The sequence below is a fragment of the Dioscorea cayenensis genome, chromosome 6 (genome assembly GCF_009730915.1).
Source record: "Dioscorea cayenensis subsp. rotundata cultivar TDr96_F1 chromosome 6, TDr96_F1_v2_PseudoChromosome.rev07_lg8_w22 25.fasta, whole genome shotgun sequence".
NCBI classification, from domain to species: domain Eukaryota; kingdom Viridiplantae; phylum Streptophyta; class Magnoliopsida; order Dioscoreales; family Dioscoreaceae; genus Dioscorea; species Dioscorea cayenensis.
In genome coordinates, this window is record NC_052476.1 from 6787180 (window position 1) to 6809786 (window position 22607).

Here is a 22607-nt window from a genome sequence, read left to right on the forward strand (position 1 = left end):
AGTAGTGAGCTTCTTGATGACTCCACAATCCTTACAAAAAGAATTGAAGTCATTGCCGGTGAATTCTTCTCCTCTATCCGTGCGCAACACCTTGATCTTCAAACCTGATTGAGTTTCCACCATCTGTTTGAAGGTTATGAAAGTTTGTAGTGCCTCAGATTTTTGCTTCAAACAATAGATCCAACACACCCTGGTGTGATCATCAATAAACAACAAGTAATACTTGTTGCCGCCTAGAGAACTCGTCTGCATAGGCCCACAGATGTCAGCGTGAATCAATTGTAGAGGAGCACGAGCACTTCCCCCGGTCTTTGCTTGAAAGGATTTCCTCACTTGCTTCTCCATGGCACAGGTTTCACATTGATTCATCTTACCAATGTTGCCAAGCCCCAACACTAATTTACTATTCTTCATACTCCTTAATGCATCAAAATTCAGGTTCCCAAGCCTGAGATGCCATAACCTTGTTGTTTCCTTCACACTCATTGCAACATTTGCATGCCCCACGTCTGAGACATTGAGTGGATACATGTTGTTTCTTGTCCTAATTATCCTCACCATTATGTCACCAGTTTTATCACTACGAATCACACACCCACTTCTTGCAAATGTCAGTGAGTACCCGGTGTCTGCAAGCTGGCCAACACTCAGCAGATTGTGTGCCAACCCTGGGACATACTGTACACCATGCAATAGCTTGGTCCTTCCTCCAGGTGCAGCGAGTGACACTGTTCCTCTCCCTTGAACAACCATCTCCTTATTATCTCCCAGCCTTACATTGATCTTCTGGGTTTCATCAAGGTTTGAGAATAGCTCCCTTGCACCGATCATGTTATTGGAGCATCCGTTGTCCAATAACCACACCGATGTGACCTTCTCACCCTCTTCACACACAGCCATGAATAGATTGCTTACATCTTTCTCCTCAGTGACCATTGTAGCTTCCTTTTCTGTGTTCTTGTCTTTATACCAATAGTCCATCTTCATGTGGGCCAAACTTCTTGCATATATGACATTGTATGTTCCCTTTGTAACTCCTTTGTTCACCTTGTTGTTGATAATTCTCACTAGATCGACCTCTTCCTCTGAATCTCCCTAGAGAGCATCCTCTTCCTCGACCTCTTGAATCAAACTTTTCTTTGTCTTTGCTTCCTGTCACTTCACCCTTGACATGAAATGCTTTTTCTTCCTTCTCGGGCTGGTCATCAGCTTGTCTCAGTAGCCTAGCTTCGTGAGCAAGCAACGAACCAATCACATCTTCCATTGTGAGTTTGGTGAGGTCCTTGGACTCCTCAATGGCAGTCACGACATGGTCAAATTTGGGTCCAAAGCTCCTCAACAGCTTCCCAACAACTATAGCTTCTGAGATAGTGTCTCCCAAGCTCTTCATTTGGTTTGCCACCTCTTGAACCCTTGTAATATAGCTCTGAACTCCTTCATTCCCTTTTATTCTGAGATTCTCAAAGTCCTGTCTCAGTGTTTGAAGTTTGACAGCCACCACCTTCGGGTTCCCTTGAACGACCTTCTTTCAGCGACCATGCCTCGATGGGTCGTGTTCATCGAAAGCAATGCGTGCAAGAATGGGCCGTGAGAGAGCTTCTTTCGTATGAAGAACAGCGCCTTGGCATCCTTCTTCCTGTTCTCTCTTACTTTGGCTTCATCTTCCTTCTCTGAAAAACCCTTCTCCATAAGCTCTCATAGGTCTTGTGATCTAAATAGAGTTTTCATCATGAGACACCAAAGATCATAGTCTTCCCCATCAAAGATGGGCATAGCTGGTCCTGAAATCCCTCCTGGTGTATTGCTGCTAGATGCCATGGATGTTTGACAAGAACTGGCTCTGATACCACTGTTCAGGACCGGTCTGTCAAAGTTCAGTACCCAAAATAATACAATTTCAGTAACCAGAAGGAGACTAAGTTTAAAGGCAGAGAAAAGTTTTTCTTCTTTCTTGAGAGAATCCCTTTTTTCCCCTTGCCCTTCGTTGGGCTAAACCAAATCTATTAAAAGTTTTTCAAAAAATTTCTTATCATGACATTTTAGTTCCAAGACAAAACAACGTTAATAAACCTAGTACTATAAAGATAATCATAAAGCTGAGTATTCATTGGGCTGCAGTAGGGGTGAGCAAAACCGGATCGGATATCGGATATCCGGATCCAAATTTAAGTTTCATCTTCTCCATGGATTTTTTTTATATAACAACATCAACATTCATAAAAAATAAAAAATAAAAAAATAAAAAAATATGAGAAACTTGTAACTTATAAAGAGGATTAAAACCTTACATTATTCTCCCCACAAAAAAAGTCAAAAACATAATAAAGAGTTTCACCAATCTTAGGCCCTGTTTGGATACCACTAAATTCCATAGGAATGGTAGTGGTTCCTATGGAATTTAGTGATATGTAGGAAATCACAATAAAAGGTGTTTGGCTACTATTTTCATAGTGTAAAATTACTGTGGAATCATAGGATTCCATAGTATTTTTAAAAAGAGGGTGCCATCAAAATATTTTCTCCCTTTGTTTTTCGGGTTAAAGAACTCGTCCCTCACGCCTTTCTTTCCCATCGCCCGCTCCAATGCCTTTCTTCCCCCATCGGCCGATCGAACACCTTCTTCCCATCGCCGCTCCGACACATTCTTCCCATCACCCGCTCCGGCCCCGGAACTGCCAATGAAGTCCCTGCGGTTTTCCTCTCATCGGGATCTCGTCACTGGTGGCTTCTCCGGAGGTGTGTGAAGATATTTAAAGAAAAGCAAAGCGATCTCGCCGCCGCTTCTTCGTTTCCGGCCCGAGCATCCTCGTCCTCTCCAGCGATCTCAGTCCGTGCCCTTCACTTCTCTTGATCTCTGATCTCTGATCTCTTTCTTGGTTCTCGGGAATTCTTTTGGTGTTGATGCTTTTGAGATTGGCTAGGGTTTTTGTTGCTTTATCTTTTTTGTGTTGATTGTTGGATGGAAGGATCATTGAGTTGGTGTTGTTTTTTTCGAGGGCTTTTGGTTCCCGGAACAGCGTGGTGCCACCATTGCAATTTCCAACGAGTGTTTGCAGGTACATGGATTATTTATCTTTCTTCTTCTTTTTTATGAATTAATTGTTTTTTATTTAGATTTATTTGGAGTTTTGAAGACAGTGATGAAATTGTTGGTGATTTAGTTTGGGTTTGAGCTTGAGTTTATGAAGTCTATTATTTCTTGAGATTATTTTTAAAGTGTTTAGATGGTTCTCATTTGTTTTTAGGTTGAATTAATGATGTTTTGTTTCTAGTTTATGGTACCAAGATTTCCTTGACATTGGACAAGGCACTGGTTTCTTGAGATTCTAATTATTTGTAATTTTTCGATTATGATCTCATTGACGTTGAACAAACCATCCTTTTCTTGATATTATATTAGAAGCCGTGTGTTGATGGTGATCATGGGTTTTATTTATGAATCAGTTTTTTTATTTTTGATGGTTCTTAGTTTTTTTATTATTTTTCTTGCATTATTAAAGAACATTTAAGTGGACAAAGAACACACGACGATGGAGTATAATCCAAAAACCGGGTTCCAAGACCTTGTTAATGAAAAATTTGCTTTGAAAAACTCAATCTTGTTTTTCCCCGAATGAATGCCTCGCTTGTCAGCGATACTCAAAAATGAAAAACAATTCCTAGCCCTCGATGATTCCCCTCGCAAAACCAAATACTAACAAACACTCGCTCACATATTATTATTATTATTATTATTATTATTATTATTATTATTATTATTAAATGATGATTGAGACGCTTGGAAGCAGAGGAAATGAACATCTCTGAAAACATAACATAAAAACTAAAATAAAATAAGAAGAAGAAAAAGATATCAAGTGGTTCATTACAATTAATGAATTGCAGAGTGGAAGTGTGGCTTGGCCTTTTAAGAGCATTAGAAGACATATCCCATCCCTTTATTTTTCCTTGCTCTTTAAAGAACATTTAAAGAATGAATGAGTTTTGACTTGATACGGATGTTGATTCTTGATTGTATAGATTTGAATTCTCAGTTATTGTTTGCAAATTTATGTACTAGATTCCTTTCTAAATTGTATTAAAATTTCACCCTTTTTTCGGTCCTGTTATACATATATGTCTTACTTAATGCCAACACTGAATTAGCATTTTTATCATATGCTCTGATTGTCATGTTAAATCTGTATAAAATTAACTTCTGAAAACTGTTGATCAACAATAAACTCACAAAGAAAGAACTCCAAAATTAGGGTATGATAAGTTAGCACACACATGATATAATTAAATAGATCAAAGTAAAACATTTACATAATTAAAGTGAATAGAATTTTGGCCATTGCATGACACTGATAATAGATTTTACAGAGAAGAAATTAACACAATTTATATGCACATGTTTTGGAAATGTTTGTTGAGCCACACAATCTGAAATTACTATACAAGGACAGGAATCATCGGACAAATATCGATGTCAGGAAGTGAAAAACCCCTTCAAGCATGCAATAAGAATTTCCCAAATTTCCTTTATCTATATGTTAACAATCTTCATTAATATGAAAAGTCATGCTTGATTGCCTATAGTGAAAAGTGAAATTTTATAAATAATGGCATCCATTTTGGCTTTGTACTATAGATGGCAACTCAAGAGAAGACTGACACAAGGGCTAAATGGAATGAAAGTCATAAAGCTCATATAGTGAAATTGTTAGGCGACTATAATCTTCCAGCGTACCGTTCACAAAATGGATGGACTAAAGAGGCATGGAATAGAATATTGCGTGACATGGTAACGAAATTCCCGAATTTAAAATGCACCGTTGTACAAGTTAAAGCTTAAGAGAAAGAGATGAAAAAAATTTACAAGCTTCTGAAGGGGTTTACCGAATTGAGTGGCTTTGGATGGGATTATGAAAAAAATATGGTCGAAGCCACTGAAGAAGTTTGGGCACCACTACTCGAGGTATATATTTTTATCACATAATTTACAAACTTTATGCAACAATTTATGTTAATCATATTCACCAAAATATGCAGAGAAATAAAGAAGCTAGAAGATGGCATAAAAAACCCTTTCCATATTTCACAGTACTGCAGGAGATTTATGAGGGTAAGAAAGTGTTGTTTACTAATTTTTGCTTTAAAGATTTGTTCATATACTTTCTAATAATTTGTACATTTATTACACAGGGAGATATGCAGAAGGAAGACGCTCTCGTGATGTAGACTATTATGCAAATGTGCCAATGGACACTCCATCTCCAAGCATTCCGGCTCCAAATGATCCCATCCAATCATTGTCTACACCCGAAATAGAGATAGAGGATCCTAATTTTGCACAAGTGGAGCCTCCATGCAGTCAACCAAATATTTCACAACCCCAAAACTCATGTAGTGCAAGCCGGCAAAGGTTAGGGGATGAAGTGAAAAGAAGGAAAAAGGACCGAAAGCGAAAAAATGTTCAAGAGTCATTATTCAAAACAATATATAGATATGCGTCGAGTGAGACGGATAGATATATTGATGCTATGAAAATGAACCGGGTAGAGGAGAAGCACACCATTGGAGAATGCATGGCGGCATTTAATCGTTGTGTGATCAATTTCCAGATGAAGATTTTTTTAAAATTACAACATTGTTTAAAGACAAGGATAATCGTGAAATCTTCTTGAGTCTCATCAATGAAGAACGGAAAGTGTTGTGGCTTCGGCAAATGATTAATTAAAAACAATGTTATGTTCTATGTTTTTAATATTTAGTTACATGTAAAACGTTATGTTTTTATGTAAGACGTTATGTTTAAATGACTTGAAACTTTTATGTAAGACATTATGTTTATGACATTTATTTATTTGTTTGAGATATACTTGTTTATTTGCTAGCAGGTTTTTGAATTATTTGTGGCTATCTTATTCCTTAATAACAAGAAAAAGGATTTTATAAATAAGGCAACATTGATAAAGTTACATACTGATAATTGCAGCCCTAAAATAAAACAACATCGATAAACTTACACATCGATTAAGTTACATTTCTACGATAGTTACAGTAATCATTCCACATTTGCATTGCTATTTCATCTCTTTTTGCGAGCACCTGCAATACGATCGAGTTCGACACGTTGACATCATTTTGATATGTATCATCTCCATTTGGGATGAGAACTTTCGCACCGTGACATTCTGATTTCTTCAATTTCATCCGTGCCATTGTGTATACGTATGAAATTATGCAAGACACATGCGGCGACTACTATATCAGTTTGGGAATCTATTGGATGAAAGGTTGCAACTTTAAGTATAGGAAATCTCATCTTCAAGACACCAATAATGCGTTCAACATGATTTCTCAATGAAGCATGTCGCAAATTAAATAGTTCTTTGTAATTACTTGGTCTACATCCTGCCCGTCCTTGCTCCTGTAAGTGATAACGCACACCTCGGTATGGAGCAATAAATTTTGGAGTATTTGCATATCCTGCATCCACTAGGTAATATTTATTTGGGGGGACATGGAAGCCTTGGTCGATTGAATCGTTTGAAGTACTCTAGCATCGAAAGCAGTAACCTTCCCAACCCGACTCTAACATATACAAAAACGTAGGTTAAAATCGCATGCAACCATGACATTCTGGGATAATGTTTGTTTCCTATTTCTGTAAGGATCTTGCAAGGCCAAAGAAATAGTGATTGGAACATGTGTTCCATCAATAGCACCGATACAATCCTAAAATAAAAAAACCCATAAGATTTGTTAAGAGAATATATAAAAAAAGCAAATACTAAATAAAAAGTATGTATAAAGATTTCTAACCTTGAAATATGGAAAAAAATGTCTATTATTCTGGATAACTGGTGATGTAATTGTTGGTGGCAATTCTATATATGTAGTCGCAAGAGTAGTAATAGCTTCAAGCACTTTTTTAAAATAACGGCTAACCGTTTCTGCTGAATGTTGAAAACATTCTTGCACGTCACGATTACTAGCGTTATGCGCAAGAGTGTATATGAACATTGCTAGTTGTTCCTCAATTGTAACCCTTTTCGAGCTTCGAAGAAGAAATCTTTCTCTTAAACAATTAGCAAGTGCTTGAAATATACAAGGCTCCATACGAAATTCACGCTTACAACGTGCGTCATGACCTTGAAGGATTTCTTGAACATATGCATCGCCTGTTAATATTGATGTACGACAAGGCCTAGTTTCTGAACTTACAGGAAATAAACTTGGTAAAATGGTGATCATGAATTCGTCATCATCTTCATTAATTAAGCTTTCTCCATTGATCCAGATCCATATTGAAACAAAAGAGTTTGAGACGTACAGATTTAAGATGAAGAGAGATAAGTTTACAAATGACATAAGAGTGTTGGCTTTAAATAAAGAGATTGGTAACGGCTAGTTTTTAAAAAACTCCAACGGCTAGTTTTTAAAAAACTCAAACGGCTAGTTTTTTTTTTTAAACTCTAACGGCTAGTTTCATTTTCAAAATTAAAAATTCCTATAGAAAAATTCCTGCACACATCCAAACACTGATTTTGTAGGAATTTTTCCTGTAGTAAATTACGTAGGAATCATTTCTGAATCTATGGAATAAAATTCCTACAGAAAAATTTACTATGCAACCAAACAGGGCCTTAGACATAAAGATTTGGAATTTTTTTCCTTTTACTTTTAATCCTAGAAGAGTTTAAATTTATTAATATGTATATATATAATATAACTATATATAAGTAACTCTTTAAGTATTTAAACGAGGGATTTTTATTTTTTTCTACTTACACCCTTGTAAAATTTTAAATTTATTAATATATATAATAAATTTAAATTTTTATATAGTCTAAAAAGTAAAAAAAGAAAAAAAAATTTATCTTCAAGGGTTTAAATGAGGGATTTGGATTTTTTTACTTTTTTTAAACCATATAAAATTTAAATTTATTATATATCTAATTATCTATCTATATAATTATATATATAAACGAATATATTAAAAACCGGATCGGATTCGGATACCCGATTTTTAATTTCTCCCGACCCGTATCCGATCCGGTTTTCACCTTTAAAAATTCGGACCGGGTACCCGACCCTCTTTTTCGGATCGGGTACCCAAAAAATTCGGGTAAAAAACCCGGATATCGGATCTGATAATCGAATCCGGATTTTTTTGCTCACCCTTAGGCTGTAGTGACGGCGAGAGATCTCCCAGCTCCTTTAATGCTGAGTAGCTCCTTTAATGCTGAGTGGGCAAGCATCCATGCTATTGGTTTGTTGACAAGTCAACCTGTCTTTTTCTTCTCCACATTGCGTCCCTTGTATTGCTGACCAGTCAACCTCTTCAAAGCCAGTTTCAAGCACCTTGCAACATGAGGAAAGGAAGAAGATCAAGCAGGTCATGCCCAAGAAATTTTATATGCATACATTTGTACATGCATGATGTTCTCTGGTTATACAGAAAAAAATGAAAACATTCAATTGAATGAAAGACATGCATGAATCACGTATGAGTGCATGAAAGCCCATCACTCTTGTCATTTAATGCATGCTTTTTTTATTCTCCATGCATGCAGTGGGTTGAGTATATTGCTTCCATGTTCATGCCATAGCTAGCTCTTCTTGTGTTGACATATATATGTGCATGGTATTTCTCTGGATATATTCCTTTCAAATCTTGCTTTTCTTCCTATTTTATGCCCTATCCTATTAATGATGAAGCAACAAGCCTTCTTTTGTTTTGAAAGCTTTTCTCTTCATTGTCACTCCACCATGCATCTTAAGCAACTATGTCCATGTATTTTCTCTTACAGAGATATTTCTTTTGGAGTCTTAATGATAATGGTTAGGTGAGGCTCGCTGACATGAACTAACAAATCAAAGAAAATTGCCCCACTTAAATTAACCCAAAAATGCATAAGCCTAAAGATGTCATAGGTACGTACTTGTTTGATAGCATGCCATGCGTCACCATTGAGATGTATGTCCAGAAAAAAATAAAACAGTGATGATATGGTGGTGCATGTTTTTAACAAGATAAAATGGAAAATTGATTCTCTTGAATAACTTAAACATGGTTACTGTAATTGCTTGTTATACTATCATATTCAGTAGTTATAAAGGATCATCTCCTACTTAACTAGTTGTTTAATTCAATAATTTGATCATTGAAAACAAATAGCCTTTTCATTGCTATATATGCATGGTGCCCGCCCAATTCTGTCCTGGACTAGGATAGGTTATGATAGGGCTATGAATCTCATGTTATTGATTATAGACCAAAAAAAGTCTTCTACAAAACTAAGAATAAAAAACCGTGAATAAAGATGTCTAAACAAGAAATGCTAGGAAAATGATGAAACAGACAAAAATTAGGGCTAGCATGAGAAATTGATAAGAAAAAGTTCAAGGGTTATTCGAAAAAAAGAAAGGTGAAAATAATAATAATAATTATTATTATTATTATAATTATTATTATTAACATTAAGTTATTATTTTTATTATCATTGGTGGGTTCATTATCATTATTAATAACAAGGTATAATAGTAACTTAATTAAAAATCAAAGAATGTCATTTTAGTAATTTACCACATCTAAAAACCTTTCTAAAAATACATATCCAAACAACTTCATACATAAAAGTACTTATGTATTGTCTTATCCAAATATAAATTAAAAGCATTTATTTTTTTTAAAAAACATTCTTGAAAAAATGTTTTTATAAATTTTTAAAAAATATATATTTTTTTTAAAGTCAATCCCAACAAACCCTGATCAAGCACATAGAAAACAAAGGGTGAAAAAGAAAAGGACCCACCATGCGCATTTCAATTCGATGGTTGACTCGCGTTTCTGTCCTACGTTGCCAAACTTACCTTTATAAACATTCAACTCTCACTTCATCGGCACTTTCCCTTCTTTGCTAAACATGTCCCAATCATATCTATAATTATATATAGTTAAAAAGGCTCATATTACTTTAATAAATTAATAAAAAAAATATCATACTTTATGGAGAAATAAAAAAATAATTCTCCAACTAAAAAAATTTAAAAAAATAAAAAAATAAAAAAAACCTTTTACTACCCAACAATTGATTGAGATCAAGAAGAACTCGCCGGAGGAGGCCGGTCAAGTTCGAAACCAGAACCACTCCCACTATCCAAAGTAAACAAATCCTGCAACCCATCCCAAATCCCCTCTTCCTCCCTCCTCTCCTCACCCTGCAACCCTTCAGGAAAAGAAAAGTTTAGCTTCGCCCGAGGTCCCCGAAATCTAATGGCGGCAGAATCATAAGCTCTCGCCGCCTCCTCGGCAGTATCAAAAGTCCCTAACCATTTCCTCACAGCCTTCACTGGATCCCTAATCTCAGCCGCCCACTTTCCCCAAGGCCGTTGCCGCACTCCTCTATACTTGTTCTTCTTCTTCCTCTTGATCTGTTCTCCGTGTTCTTCAGCATCGACGAATAAGTCACAGCCTAAGCATTTTTCGATGCCGCATTGGTGGCAAGTGTCACCCACTAGTAGCTGTTGCAAAGTAAACGCTTGGGTGGCTGAAGTAATAGTGGTGTCAGAGACATTGCCGGAGATGACGTTGATTAAGGTTGACACCATGATTGCTGACTCGTGCTCCGGTGATGGCCGGAATGAAGTTTGTTGGTGATGGTGGTAGTGTTCGTTGGGTTCCATGGTAGATATATATATATTGGATAAGATTGGCGGGAACGAGAGGGAAGGGTGGCAAATACGGTAGTTATATAGATGGGAGAAGAGAAGCAGTTGTGAACGTATGATGCCAGCTGGATAGGTACGCGTATTGAAACATTTTGTTGCAGTTTTGAACAGAATCTTCAACAGTAGTCTGATTTGTTGGAGGTTTGTACTTTGCATAGGGCCCACGAGTTGCCGCTTATTGTTTTTTGGAAAACCAGGACTTTATGTTTATAAATTATGGCTTTATAAATTAAAAGCTCCATGTGATTTTAATGCCGAAGGAATATAATTGTTTTTTATACATCATTATCTTTTAGGATCAAGTTAAAAGTTAATCTTGGTGAGTAATAAGGTTATGATTATTTCTTGCAAAATAATTTTTTTTTAGTTTTAAAATATAAATCCCCCTTTTCAAGCCTATTTTATTTTTTTAAAAAACCTATTTTAAAGAAGTTAGGGATGTGCATATGTGTGAAGTTAATACTTCAACACATTTGTGCATTCTCTTTATGTGGATTTTGGTATTTATTCTTGGGGTTTTTTTTTAAACAAACACCCTATATAAGGACTTGATGTCAATAGGTTAAGTGGCCGTGGGTAACTATTTAAAATTATTTTAACATCCATCAGTCACCACGTGCCCATCCCTATAATTTGACCATAGTTTGCACGTCTAATCAAATTATATGCATTGTTTACCGATTAAAAATAGAATTTTGAACTGAGGTCAAACTAGTAATTGAGTGTCACACTTTCAATATAAAACTTAAGGCTGTTTGGTACAAAATAAAATAATATGGCATAATTTTATTATGTAAAAAGTGTAATGATTATTATAGAAATTGTGGCATATTTTATTCTTACATAATGAATGTTTGGTTTAATAAAATAAAAGAATTATAACCCGATCGATCAATCACTAGAGATTGACCAATTATCGACCCGGACCATCGGTGGATTGGTGGTCGATGGCGTGCGCACGGCCGCGAGGTCGGATGGACGGTGAGCGAACCACTGGTAAACCGATGGCTAGTAGCCAGAGCTCGGTTAGACCACCGGCAAATTACGAAGGCTGGCCGGATGGTGGTTGGGGATCAACCCTTGTGGCATGTGCATGCCCATGTTTGGGCATGCACCAAAGGGCATGGGAAGGGAATGAGGGGAGTGCATGCCCCTCAAACCCTTCATGCTCATCCCCCTCATTTTGGGGGGATTGAGCATGCCTTGATGAGGTAATGACTCTTTTTACCCCTCATAATATTATATTTGTTTAAATTTTTAATGATTTACATTGTATTTATACATTGTATTTTTTTATATTTACATTGTATTAGACGAAAAATTAAGAAATGACATGTTATACATTGTATTTATTTTTTTAAAATATTAGAATTATTTATATTTAGTGATTTAAAAAAATAATTAAATTTGGATATTTATTTATTTTTAAATAAAAAAATCAAATTATATTCATCAATTAAAATGTATAAATTTTTAAAATTTATTTAGAAAAATAAATAACTCATTTTAATTTTTTTATAGAAATTGAAGCTATTTAATAATAATTTTTTTTTACAAGATATATTATTTAATTAAAATATTAAAGGGTAAAAAAAGTAATTTTACTAAAATTTTTCTTTTTATTCTCTATCCTATTCCTATCCCCATCCCCTCCAATCAAACATTACTTTTGTTCCCATCCCCAATCCCCTTTTCCTATTTATATTCCCATCCCCATATTCCCATTCCCCATCTCCATATTCCCATTCCCTCTAACCAAACGGACCCTAAATTCTTTGAGCTTCCCTTAAATTCAAAGCTTAAACAGCCTTGTTACAAAGTCTAAACAAAATGGTCAACGTTTATTTCAATAGTAAACAGGCGAAAAGGACCTTTTCGTGTTTGTCAAACTTCTAGCATCGCTTATAAATCCTTTTTATCATTTGCGATGGTCGTAAGTGCCGACGTTTTTCTCAAAATTTATTTCAATCAACAAGGGAAACTGACATGGTCTCCTTTTTAATTTAGTTATTTTTTCCATAAAATTTATATTTTATTTTTATCTCCATACAAATTCCACATTTGCTCATGCAAGCTGTAATCCATGTTTTGAAAACCGGACCGGACCGGCCGGTCGGACCCGAAAAACCGGGAACCGGCCCATAGCCCGGTCCGGTTTTAGAATTAATGTTGACCGAATTTTGAACCGGTCAAACCCGCCAAACCCGGTGAACCGTCGGTCGGACCAAAAACCGGATGGAACCCGGTTTTCAATTTTTATTTTTGTTTTTTTGTTTTTTTGTTTTTTTGTTTTGTTTTTTTGTTTTTAAGAAAGGACTTAGGGCATGAATTGGCTCTTTTTTTTCTTCTTGATTTCATGATACTCTTTTGAGTCTTGATTTGTCGAAAAATATTATTTGGATTTTTTTGGAACTTTGGAGTTTAGAGGTATGAGAAAAATAAAAAGAAACTTGTAAATTGTTTAAGAAGTATAGATCATTTAGGACTTATTTTATTTTATACTTTTATTTTAATGGTAATGATGATCAAATATGAGAATTAAATTAATCATACTTAGTTCTAGTTTTGTTTTGAATTTTTTTTGTTCATGCCTTGTCTCATCCTCACATAATTAGTAATTTAATTAGTTGTTTAATTTATGTAGTTATCATCATCCATTTATGATTAATAGATTAAGAAATAAAAGGTTTAGGGAATTGTATTTATTGCTTTATCTAGATTAATTATTTGAATCTTCAACCATTTTGATAAAATCATAATGATATTAAAATAAATATTTAATATAATTATGATTAAAAATATAATAAAATTTGTTATTATATATATATATATAGCATATATATAATATTTAAGATAATTATTTATTTATGACGTCATCCGGTCCGACCAAAACGGGTCATCCGGTCGAACCGACTGACCCGTGACCCAAATATGAGACCGGTTCGCTATCCGGTCCGGTTTTAAAAACATTAGCTGTAATGAACTTATGTGAGGCCATGCATGCAGGGCAAAACTAGAAAATTTTTTAGAGGAACAGAAATTTTTTATTAAGGCATAAGTAAAATAAAAGAAACAAATAAGAAACTTTCATAACTATTTTTCTAAAATATTTTTTATATTATATATATATATATCAATTTATAAAAATCAAGAGGTCAAATAATGACATAATTCTTCATTATAATTTGTGAATTATTTACTTTTATAATAATTTTGTTCTTCACTTTTATGAGTAAGAGAGAAAATTTGAGAAATTAAATGCTTATTCTTTAAAAAATAATTTTTTTAATAAAATTTGATAACTGCCCTGCATGACTTGTTTGTATATATATATACATATATATGTATATATATATATATATATAGATAAGCCAATAATTTTTCTCATATTTTATCAAAAAATTATATGGATGGTATTAAATTTTTTTCTCATATTTTTAATAATTTTTCTCATATTTTATCAAAAATTATCTTTTTTTTTTTAAAAAAGGAAAGGCTTCTTTTAAAATATTGTATTTTTTAAAATTATTTACCAAAATAAGTATTTTTTAAATTAATTATCAAAATGCACAAAAAGTATCATACATGGTACTTTTTTGCACATGGGTTATTATTAATTTTTTTAATTTTATAATAGTTTTATATATGATATTTTACATTTACAAGCTCATACATTTTTTAATTAAATTTTTTTTTCATTCCTATTTAAATTTTACAATGGTTTTTTATATAATATTTTACGTTTTAATCCTTATAATTTTTTAAAATTAAAATTTTTTCTCACAACGCTATTTAAAATTTACAATGTTTTTTTATATAATATTTTACATTTTAGTCCTTATATTTTTTTAATTAAAATTCTTTCTCACAACCCTATTTAAAATTTACAATGGTTTTTTAATATAATATTTTACGTTTAAGTCCTTATATTTTTTAATTTAAATTCTTTCTAACATATATCATTTGCAATAAAAAAAAGCACATATCATATTCTAAACGGATGAAAAGGATAATATATATTATAAAAAAATTACGACAATCACATATTACGAACGACTACTTGGACCAGGTGCATTGGGACAATTCCGACGACATTGATCTGAGGGTAACATTTATCAGGCCAAACAAGCACAAGCATGGCAGTGTGGGTAGTATTTAGCGTGAAGAAAAGGACTTAAACGTAAAGTATAAACACTTAAACGTAAAATATTATATGAAAAAACCATTGTAAATTTTAAGTAGGGTTGTGAGAAAAATTTTTAATTAAAAAAAAAAATTATAAGGACTAAAACGTAAAATATTATATAAAAAAAACCATTATAAAATTTAAATTGCTAGGGTTGTGAAAAAAAATTTTAATTTAAAAAATTTATTAGGTTGTAAATGTAAAATATCATATATAAAACTATTATAAAAATTAAAAAGAAAATTTAATAATAATCCATGTGCGAAAAAGTACTATGCAGCGTCAGGAGGTGGGACATCAGGCGGAGTTTCATCCATGGCCTGTGATGCAGCTTCTGTCTTTTCTATTCCGGCCTAAGGAACGGGAATTCCATTACTACGAACGGAACAATCAGAAGCGGGGACCTGTGATGCAGCCTGTGGCTATTCTTCTTGAACAGCTGCTTGTGGGACTTGAACATCCTCTGCATCGTTTTCATTATGTGGTGCAGGGATGTCTGCATCGTCTGTATAATTCGTATTGTACTACTGCGTAGAACTGCTTTTCCGAAGCCGTGCAACCTTTTTGAACCTAACGCTAGGACTAGGGGACGGTTCTGACGAAGGAGGCCGACTGATCTCAATTACCTTCACAGGGGGAACTGAATCCCGATGCGGTGACGATGACTCAGACCTTTTTTCCGCTTTGCATCTTCACGTTCACGCTCGTCTATACGAGCTCACAGGTCATGGAACTCTGATAAGACTTGATTTAATAACCGTCGCATTTCATCGTTACTTTGCGGAACCTCCCTATGCCTTTCTGCCGGTGACTGTCGACGGCCAATTTCTTGAGAGGTGGTTGGGGGGAATTGGTTCCCGGCTCGCTTCTTTGTTGGCTTAGGGCTTGATTTTTTCCCAGCGGCCGGGGGCCTTGTTTGTTGGCGGGACTGCCTTGTATCGTAGCCTGATTCCGATGCTCCAACAGGGGTCTGCTTCTGATGACGCTTAACATTACCAACTAACATATTCTCCTCGTCGTTAGCTGGCAGAAGTTCGGAGAACTGGCAAGTAAATATAAGGCATCGTAACGTTAGAACATTTGCGGAACATTATACACAGTAATTATATAATATACACAGAAAACAAAAAGATATACACAACAAATAAAAAAATATATACAGGAACATGATAGTGTACACATGAAAATGATACTATACACAGGAACATGATTTCATACACATGTACAGCATTGCAGACACTGGAAATAACACATTCATAAAATCACAAATCATTTTAGACAACAATATGATTTCCTTACTTTTCTCCCTTTGATTGAGTTCAGTAGTAGCTCAATAGATGCCGACTTGATGAAACTGGAATCCCCATAGCACATGATACGGGGTGTCTTGCCTATTCTTTGTTTCTTGACACTGTCCGTCACCTCATTAAACCAAATAATCAGAGCAATGGAGTAGCCTCTCAAATACTCTGCACTAGGGAAATTTCCTTTACAATGAAGTTTGACATGGGCGGCTGTCGCAGGGATGTCTTCCATCATCCACTTGTGAGTAACGTGCGCCCATGCGTAACGGCCTAGTGACCCAAGATCGTCGGCGTCCCTTGCCACGAATGGTGGAGCATTTAGACAAGTGTTGGCGAACAAAATCGTCATCATGAAGTACATTACAAGTAGCTTCACGAAGGTCTCCTCATCGCTGTGTTTGCTATGCACAATTCTCAGTAGACTATCTTTGATTGCATCTCGGTGATGGTTGTGTATTTTATGAAGATAGTTCTTCTCAAATTTTGAGTGGACCCTCACGTGCTTGAAAGAGATAGTATCTCCATGGCAACTGAGGCCTAGGATGTGAGCGATGTCTTCTGATCTGAACGGAAGCATGCTTTGTCCTATCTTAAACATTTGGTGGTTCTCATCGTACAACTGCAGTACTGCATCGAGAACCCCTCTCTCTTGCAATACAGGAGCGATGTCCATAAAATGGGCAAACGGCGTATCGCGGAGTATCTCCCAATGGCGCCTACTCATTAATTTTATCAACTCTTCAATGGTTTCAACAACTAGACCCAGATAACACTGAGCATTAACAAGTATTGTTGCCATCTTCTGATCTATATAAAAAAACAAACACAAACTCAATCACTAAGTGATAAGTATCATTTCACATAACAAAACAGACAGTATACATAGGAAAAGCGAGAAACTTTACACAACAATGTCGATATTATCAAATGAATCGCACAACATACACAGAAAATAGGGAAACCCACTCAGATAACTCTCCTTTCAGGGCAATTAGATATGTCTTCTAACTTTTGTGCTACCTTTTTCCCTTGAGGTGATTCGCTAATCTTTCACACAAACTAGCCGGAGATCTTTGCCAAAGAAATTCCTCAACAAGTGGAAACCGGGGATGAAAGTCACCTGAGATCTCGAAGACAAGGTTTCGCAAGAAAGAAGATGAACGGAAAAAAGGACTTCGACGGCGTTCATTGATATAAGAAGAAGGTGAGAGGATGCGACCTTTGGCGGAAGGGAGGGTTTTGTTCCTGACTCCCGAGGTTTCGCCGTCCAATCACCAAACATCGCGAGCGGTTCCCAACAGAAAAAATAGGGGGTAAAAACATCTTTTCACACTGGTTGAATTAACTTCACAACACTCAACTCTCTCAGGGGCAGCACCGTCTTTTCACAGCCCATTTCACGCCTCCATCAAGCCCGTTAACTGCTTTTGGGCTGAAAGGGATTTATACAAAAAGGAGGGAACCCTGAGGAAACACAAACGTTTGGGAGATTAAAAGGAAAAATTCAAACTTTTCAGGGTTTTTCTGGTACTTTAAAATTCAATAATTATACATCTAGATACTCAAAAGATCAATATATATATATATGTATGTATATTTCAGTTTTGGTGTTTGGTGTTTAAAATGGAAGTAGTAATTTTGGTCCACTTCTAGTGTTTGGTTGGTATGAGAATGGGTATAAAGGGACCACTTCCTCATATAGATGAGATTACCATTCTATACGGATTTTTTTAATCTATAATTATTATGCAAATATTTTTAGGTTACAAATAATTAACAATCTATAAGCATGGAAGGATTTTCTACTTATTCTAAATCATTGGTGAAATGTCACTTTGCTAATTTTAATCTGTAAGTCAAAATGAGGAAGTGGGTGGAGTCTTTAATTTTCAGAAGTGCTTCCATGAACCAAACGCATGTTTTTGTTTTCATCACTTATGATCTCATTTCGGGGAACCAAACACTATGAGGCATGCGAATGAGGGCTATAGAGTAAGCTTTTGCAAGTCAATCTTATTGAAATTATGGCCCCAAGCAAAGTAACTTATTTTTCAATTATTTTTATTAAATAATAATAAATTACATAATAAAAAATTGTGGGTCACAAACTTGATGATTAGATTAAATTAATGTACTTTAGTATTATCATAAATCAAGTAAATAAGATAAGTTTTATAATTTAAAAAAAACATCAATTAATATTTTTATTAATATGATTATGTGGATAAAGTAATAAGATAAAATCACTAAAATAGCCCATTTATGTTTTTTAATTCCTCTAATATAATTTGACCATTTTTTTTCTCCTCCTATATTTTGATTTTGACACATTGAATCTTTCTGTATTATAAGCATGGAAGGAATATATCGATTTAGTATTCTAAATCATTGGATTTTTGGTATTTTAAAACATTGATTTTATATAATTAATATATACATTTACTCTAAACCATTAATTTACTCTAAACCATTAGTTATATAACATATATGCTTATTTTATAAATTTAAAAAAAATGTTTTATTTAGTTATTATAATTATTGTTAGAAATAATTAGTGTTAAAATATTTTATCTACCCTATATATATACCAAAGTACAAATAATGCCGCAAACATTATTTATTTTATTGTTCAAACATTATTTATTTTATTGTTTTAAATTCAATAGTTACACATCTAGATACTCAAAAGACCAATATATATATATATATATATATATATGTGTGTGTGTGTGAAGAAAGATCATCCGGCGTCATTCACAGGAACACCCCAGATTTTGAAAGGTAAAGAGAGGATTGAGAGGAGAAAGATGGGTGTATGAACAGTGCTGTCAACCGTATCCATGCATGGTACCTTGTCTAGTTGGGTTGTTCTTGGTATGCTTTCTTTTTTACTTTAGGTTTTTGTGTTCCAACTGTAGGCCTAGTAGAAATGAAATTGAAAGTTGAGATTGATTCAGTCACTATTGTGATCACGATCAACGGTTCAGATAAAAATGCATCTCACTTTTTCACTGTGCTACTATTCACAAGCACAGAGTAAACCATGCATCTAAATAATCCAAATTGTTGGCTTTTGATCTAAAGGTTAATAATCAACTTACTTAGATTTGATATCTGAGGACATGCGTAGAATATGCACCCCCTCTCTCTCTCTCTCTCTCTCTCTATATATATATATATATATGTCAATAATTTCATCAACTCTATTTTAAAAGAATAAATTATTTTGTTATTACTCTCTCCGTTCCTTTTTATCTGTCGTGAATAACCGAATCTCAAATACCAACAAAATTGGTTATTTCACATAGTTTAATAAAAAATTAGTTATTTTTCCAAAATTACCAATAATTTATATTTTCACATTTCTCTCTCATATTAAATTTCACAAAGAGAATTGAAATTGAGTGTTAGGATAATTTTGGAAAAATAATAATAATAAATGCTTCTTGATGTTTAGAAATGATAGATAAAAAAAACATGGGTTTATGACAGATAAAAAAAACCGAAAGAGTATTATCTTAAACACATATTATGCATTTATTTCATCACAATTAAATATTATTGAGTTAAAACATATTGGAAGAAAAAAGATATATATATATATATATATATATGAATAACATATATTCCCGCTTCCGTGAGCAATTAAAATTACTAAGTGATAAAAGTCACCTGGTTTAAGTGGTTAGTGGCACAAAAAATAAGTCTCTCATGTGGCGTGTAGAGTGATGAAGGGTTGAATCCTCATTTGAGGAATTAACTCGTGGGCGATATTATAGCCCACATTCATGCGCCTAGAAACAAACACTAAAAAGAAATTATCAAAGTGTGGAGTTCTATCAGGAGTGTGTGCATGAGCCGAACATATGAAAGTGACTAGAAGCGTGATCACTTCTATCATTTTTGAGCTCATTTTCGAGAACCAAATAACCCCTTAGAATGCATGCAAATGAGAGCTGTGAAGCTCTTGCAAGTCAATCTTTACTAAAATTATCGCCTCAAGCAAAGTAACTTATTTTTCAATTATTTTTATTAAATAATAATAAATTACATACTAAGAAATTATGGGTCGCAAACTTGATAATTAGACAAAATTAATATACTTTAGTATTATTATAAATAAAGTAAAAAGATAAGTTTTATAATTTAAAAAAAAAAATAATTAAGATTTTTATGAATTTGATTATATGGATAAAATAATAAAGTAAAATCACTAAAATTTTCCATTTATTTTTACAAATCAGTTTTTTTTAATCCCTCTAATATAATTTAAGAGTTTTTTTTTCTTCTCTTATTTATTTTTTTTCTTTTCGCACATTGAGACTTTTTTTTATAAAACATAGATTTCTGGTTAACTTTCACAGACAAGAATTTCTATAAAATAAAAATATTATTTTAAAAAGTGAGAAGACAATAAAAAGAATTCCAAGCATCACCTAATTCCCTGCAGCAACTTCGGCATCATCTCCATTAGGGATGTTAAAAAAAACCGGTTAAACCGTAAATTGGACTGGACCGGTTTTTTTTTAACCGCCGGTCTGGTTCCAACCGGTTTCATCATTAACGGTCCGGTCCGATGTTGGAATCGGTTCCAGACCGGTCTGGTCCGGTTCCAGTTTTCGGAACCGCGGTCCAAACCGGACCGGACTGGTTTGCCTTGTTTAGTTCTTTTTACCTTAAACTCTCTCTCTCTCTCTCTCTATATATATATATATATATATATGTAAATTTTCTATTGTCGATGAAGTCGATTGTTTGTTTTTAACTCTATATATTAGATGGCCACTCTATTAATTTAATTTTAATTCATAAAAACAGGGACCTAACCGGACTGGACCAAACCGGTCCAAACCGGAACCGGACCGGACCAGACCGGTCCAAAACGGTTTGGACCGACCCGGGTTTCTCTGTTATTTGGTCCGGTCCGGTCCCAATAATAAAGAAACCGTTTAACCGGTCCGGTCCGGTTTTAGACCGTGCACAGCCCTAATCTCCATTCCCGCCATATTCCACTATTTAAACATCCACCCACTCACCTTTCAATCCTCACCGTTGATTTCTCCCTAGCTCCCGCACCCCATCACCATTGCATGGTTCTTCCGCAACCTCCCCCATTTGTTCTCAATAATTAATACACATGTGCCATTCTGGGCAGCTTCATCTACTTCTCAAACCAAGACTTGTTCTTCTTTGAGGCGGCGAGTTGGAGAGACACCTTGAAGAAAAACAAATCAATGAAGAAATTACTTTGGAGAAGAAAATAGAATAGGTTTTTCATTTCACTCGAAAAAGAAAACAATATGAGATATTTAACATACAAGTGTAGACTAATTACCCTAAAAAGTAGGAACTAATTGCTAACAAAAAGGAACCTAAAAGGAAAGAGTACAAATATTACAACTATAGAAATAATTCAAATGTTACAGCTGTGAAGATATGTATCTTTGATTGGAGCAATTTTCTCTTCACCCCCCTTCAAGTTGGAGCCTCTTGGAAGCCCAACTTGGAACAAAGAAAGAAATGTTGTGATTCACCAAGGGGTTTAGTCATGAGGTCAGCAAGTTGTAATGAAGATGGACTGTGCGCCGTCTGAATGAAGCCATCTTGAATTTTCTCATGAGTAAAATGACAATCAATATCCAAGTGTTTAGTGCGCCTGTGGTAACAAGGATTGGCGAGAATCAATCGAAAGCAAACCTTTTGTTGTCACAAAAAAAGTGTCATTGGCAACTCAATATTAAAATGTAGATCTGCGAGAAGATAACTGAGCCAAAGAAGTTCACACGTAGTGGCACCCATGCTACGATATTCTGCTTCGGTGGAAGAATGAGAAACAGTGGTTTGTTTCTTGGTCTTCCAAGAAACAACAGAATGGCCCATGAAAATACAATATCCAGTTAGAGACTGTCGAGTCATCAAGCAGCCCGCCCAATCACCGCCGAGAAACCGATGATTTTTTTAAAGATTGTTGAAAGGGATAGAACAAACCTTTGGAAAGAGTCCCTTTTAGATAGCGAAGAACATGCATAGCAGCAGCCATATGGGGTTCTTTAGGAGCAAAAACAAATTGACTAAGGTGTTGAACCGCATACAAAATATCGGGTCTAGTCATACTGAGATATAGCAAGCGACCAATGAGACGTCGATAGCTCTCACTATCTGACAAGGGCGTGCCCTCATGAAGGCTGAGTTTAAGCCCTTGAGGGAGAGGGAACCGAGCCGGTTTAGCTCCAGTAACACCAGAATCAGTAAGAATATCAAGAACATATTTGCGTTGGTGAAGCATTGTGCCTTGGTCAGTCGTGCAGATTTCAATGCCAAGAAAGTACTTGGCAAGCCCCAAGTCTTTAATAGTAAACTGATGATCCAAAGCAGCTTTGGTATGAGTAATTTCT

The 22607-nt window shown here is 34.6% G+C and overlaps 1 protein-coding gene across 1 annotated transcript; it reads right to left on the reverse strand.

Moving 5' to 3' along the window:
• Positions 1 to 10070: 10070 nt before the first annotated feature.
• LOC120263948 (ethylene-responsive transcription factor ERF109-like) lies at positions 10071 to 10693 on the reverse strand. Its single transcript, XM_039271928.1, has one exon. The coding sequence runs from the start codon at positions 10675 to 10677 to the stop codon at positions 10093 to 10095; it is 585 nt and encodes a 194-aa protein (XP_039127862.1). The 5' UTR covers positions 10678 to 10693; the 3' UTR covers positions 10071 to 10092.
• Positions 10694 to 22607: the final 11914 nt, after the last annotated feature.

Coding starts and splice junctions, on each gene's coding strand:
- LOC120263948 (XM_039271928.1), bottom strand. CDS start 10,677: ATGGAACCCAACGAACACTACCACCATCACCAACAAACTTCATTCCGG.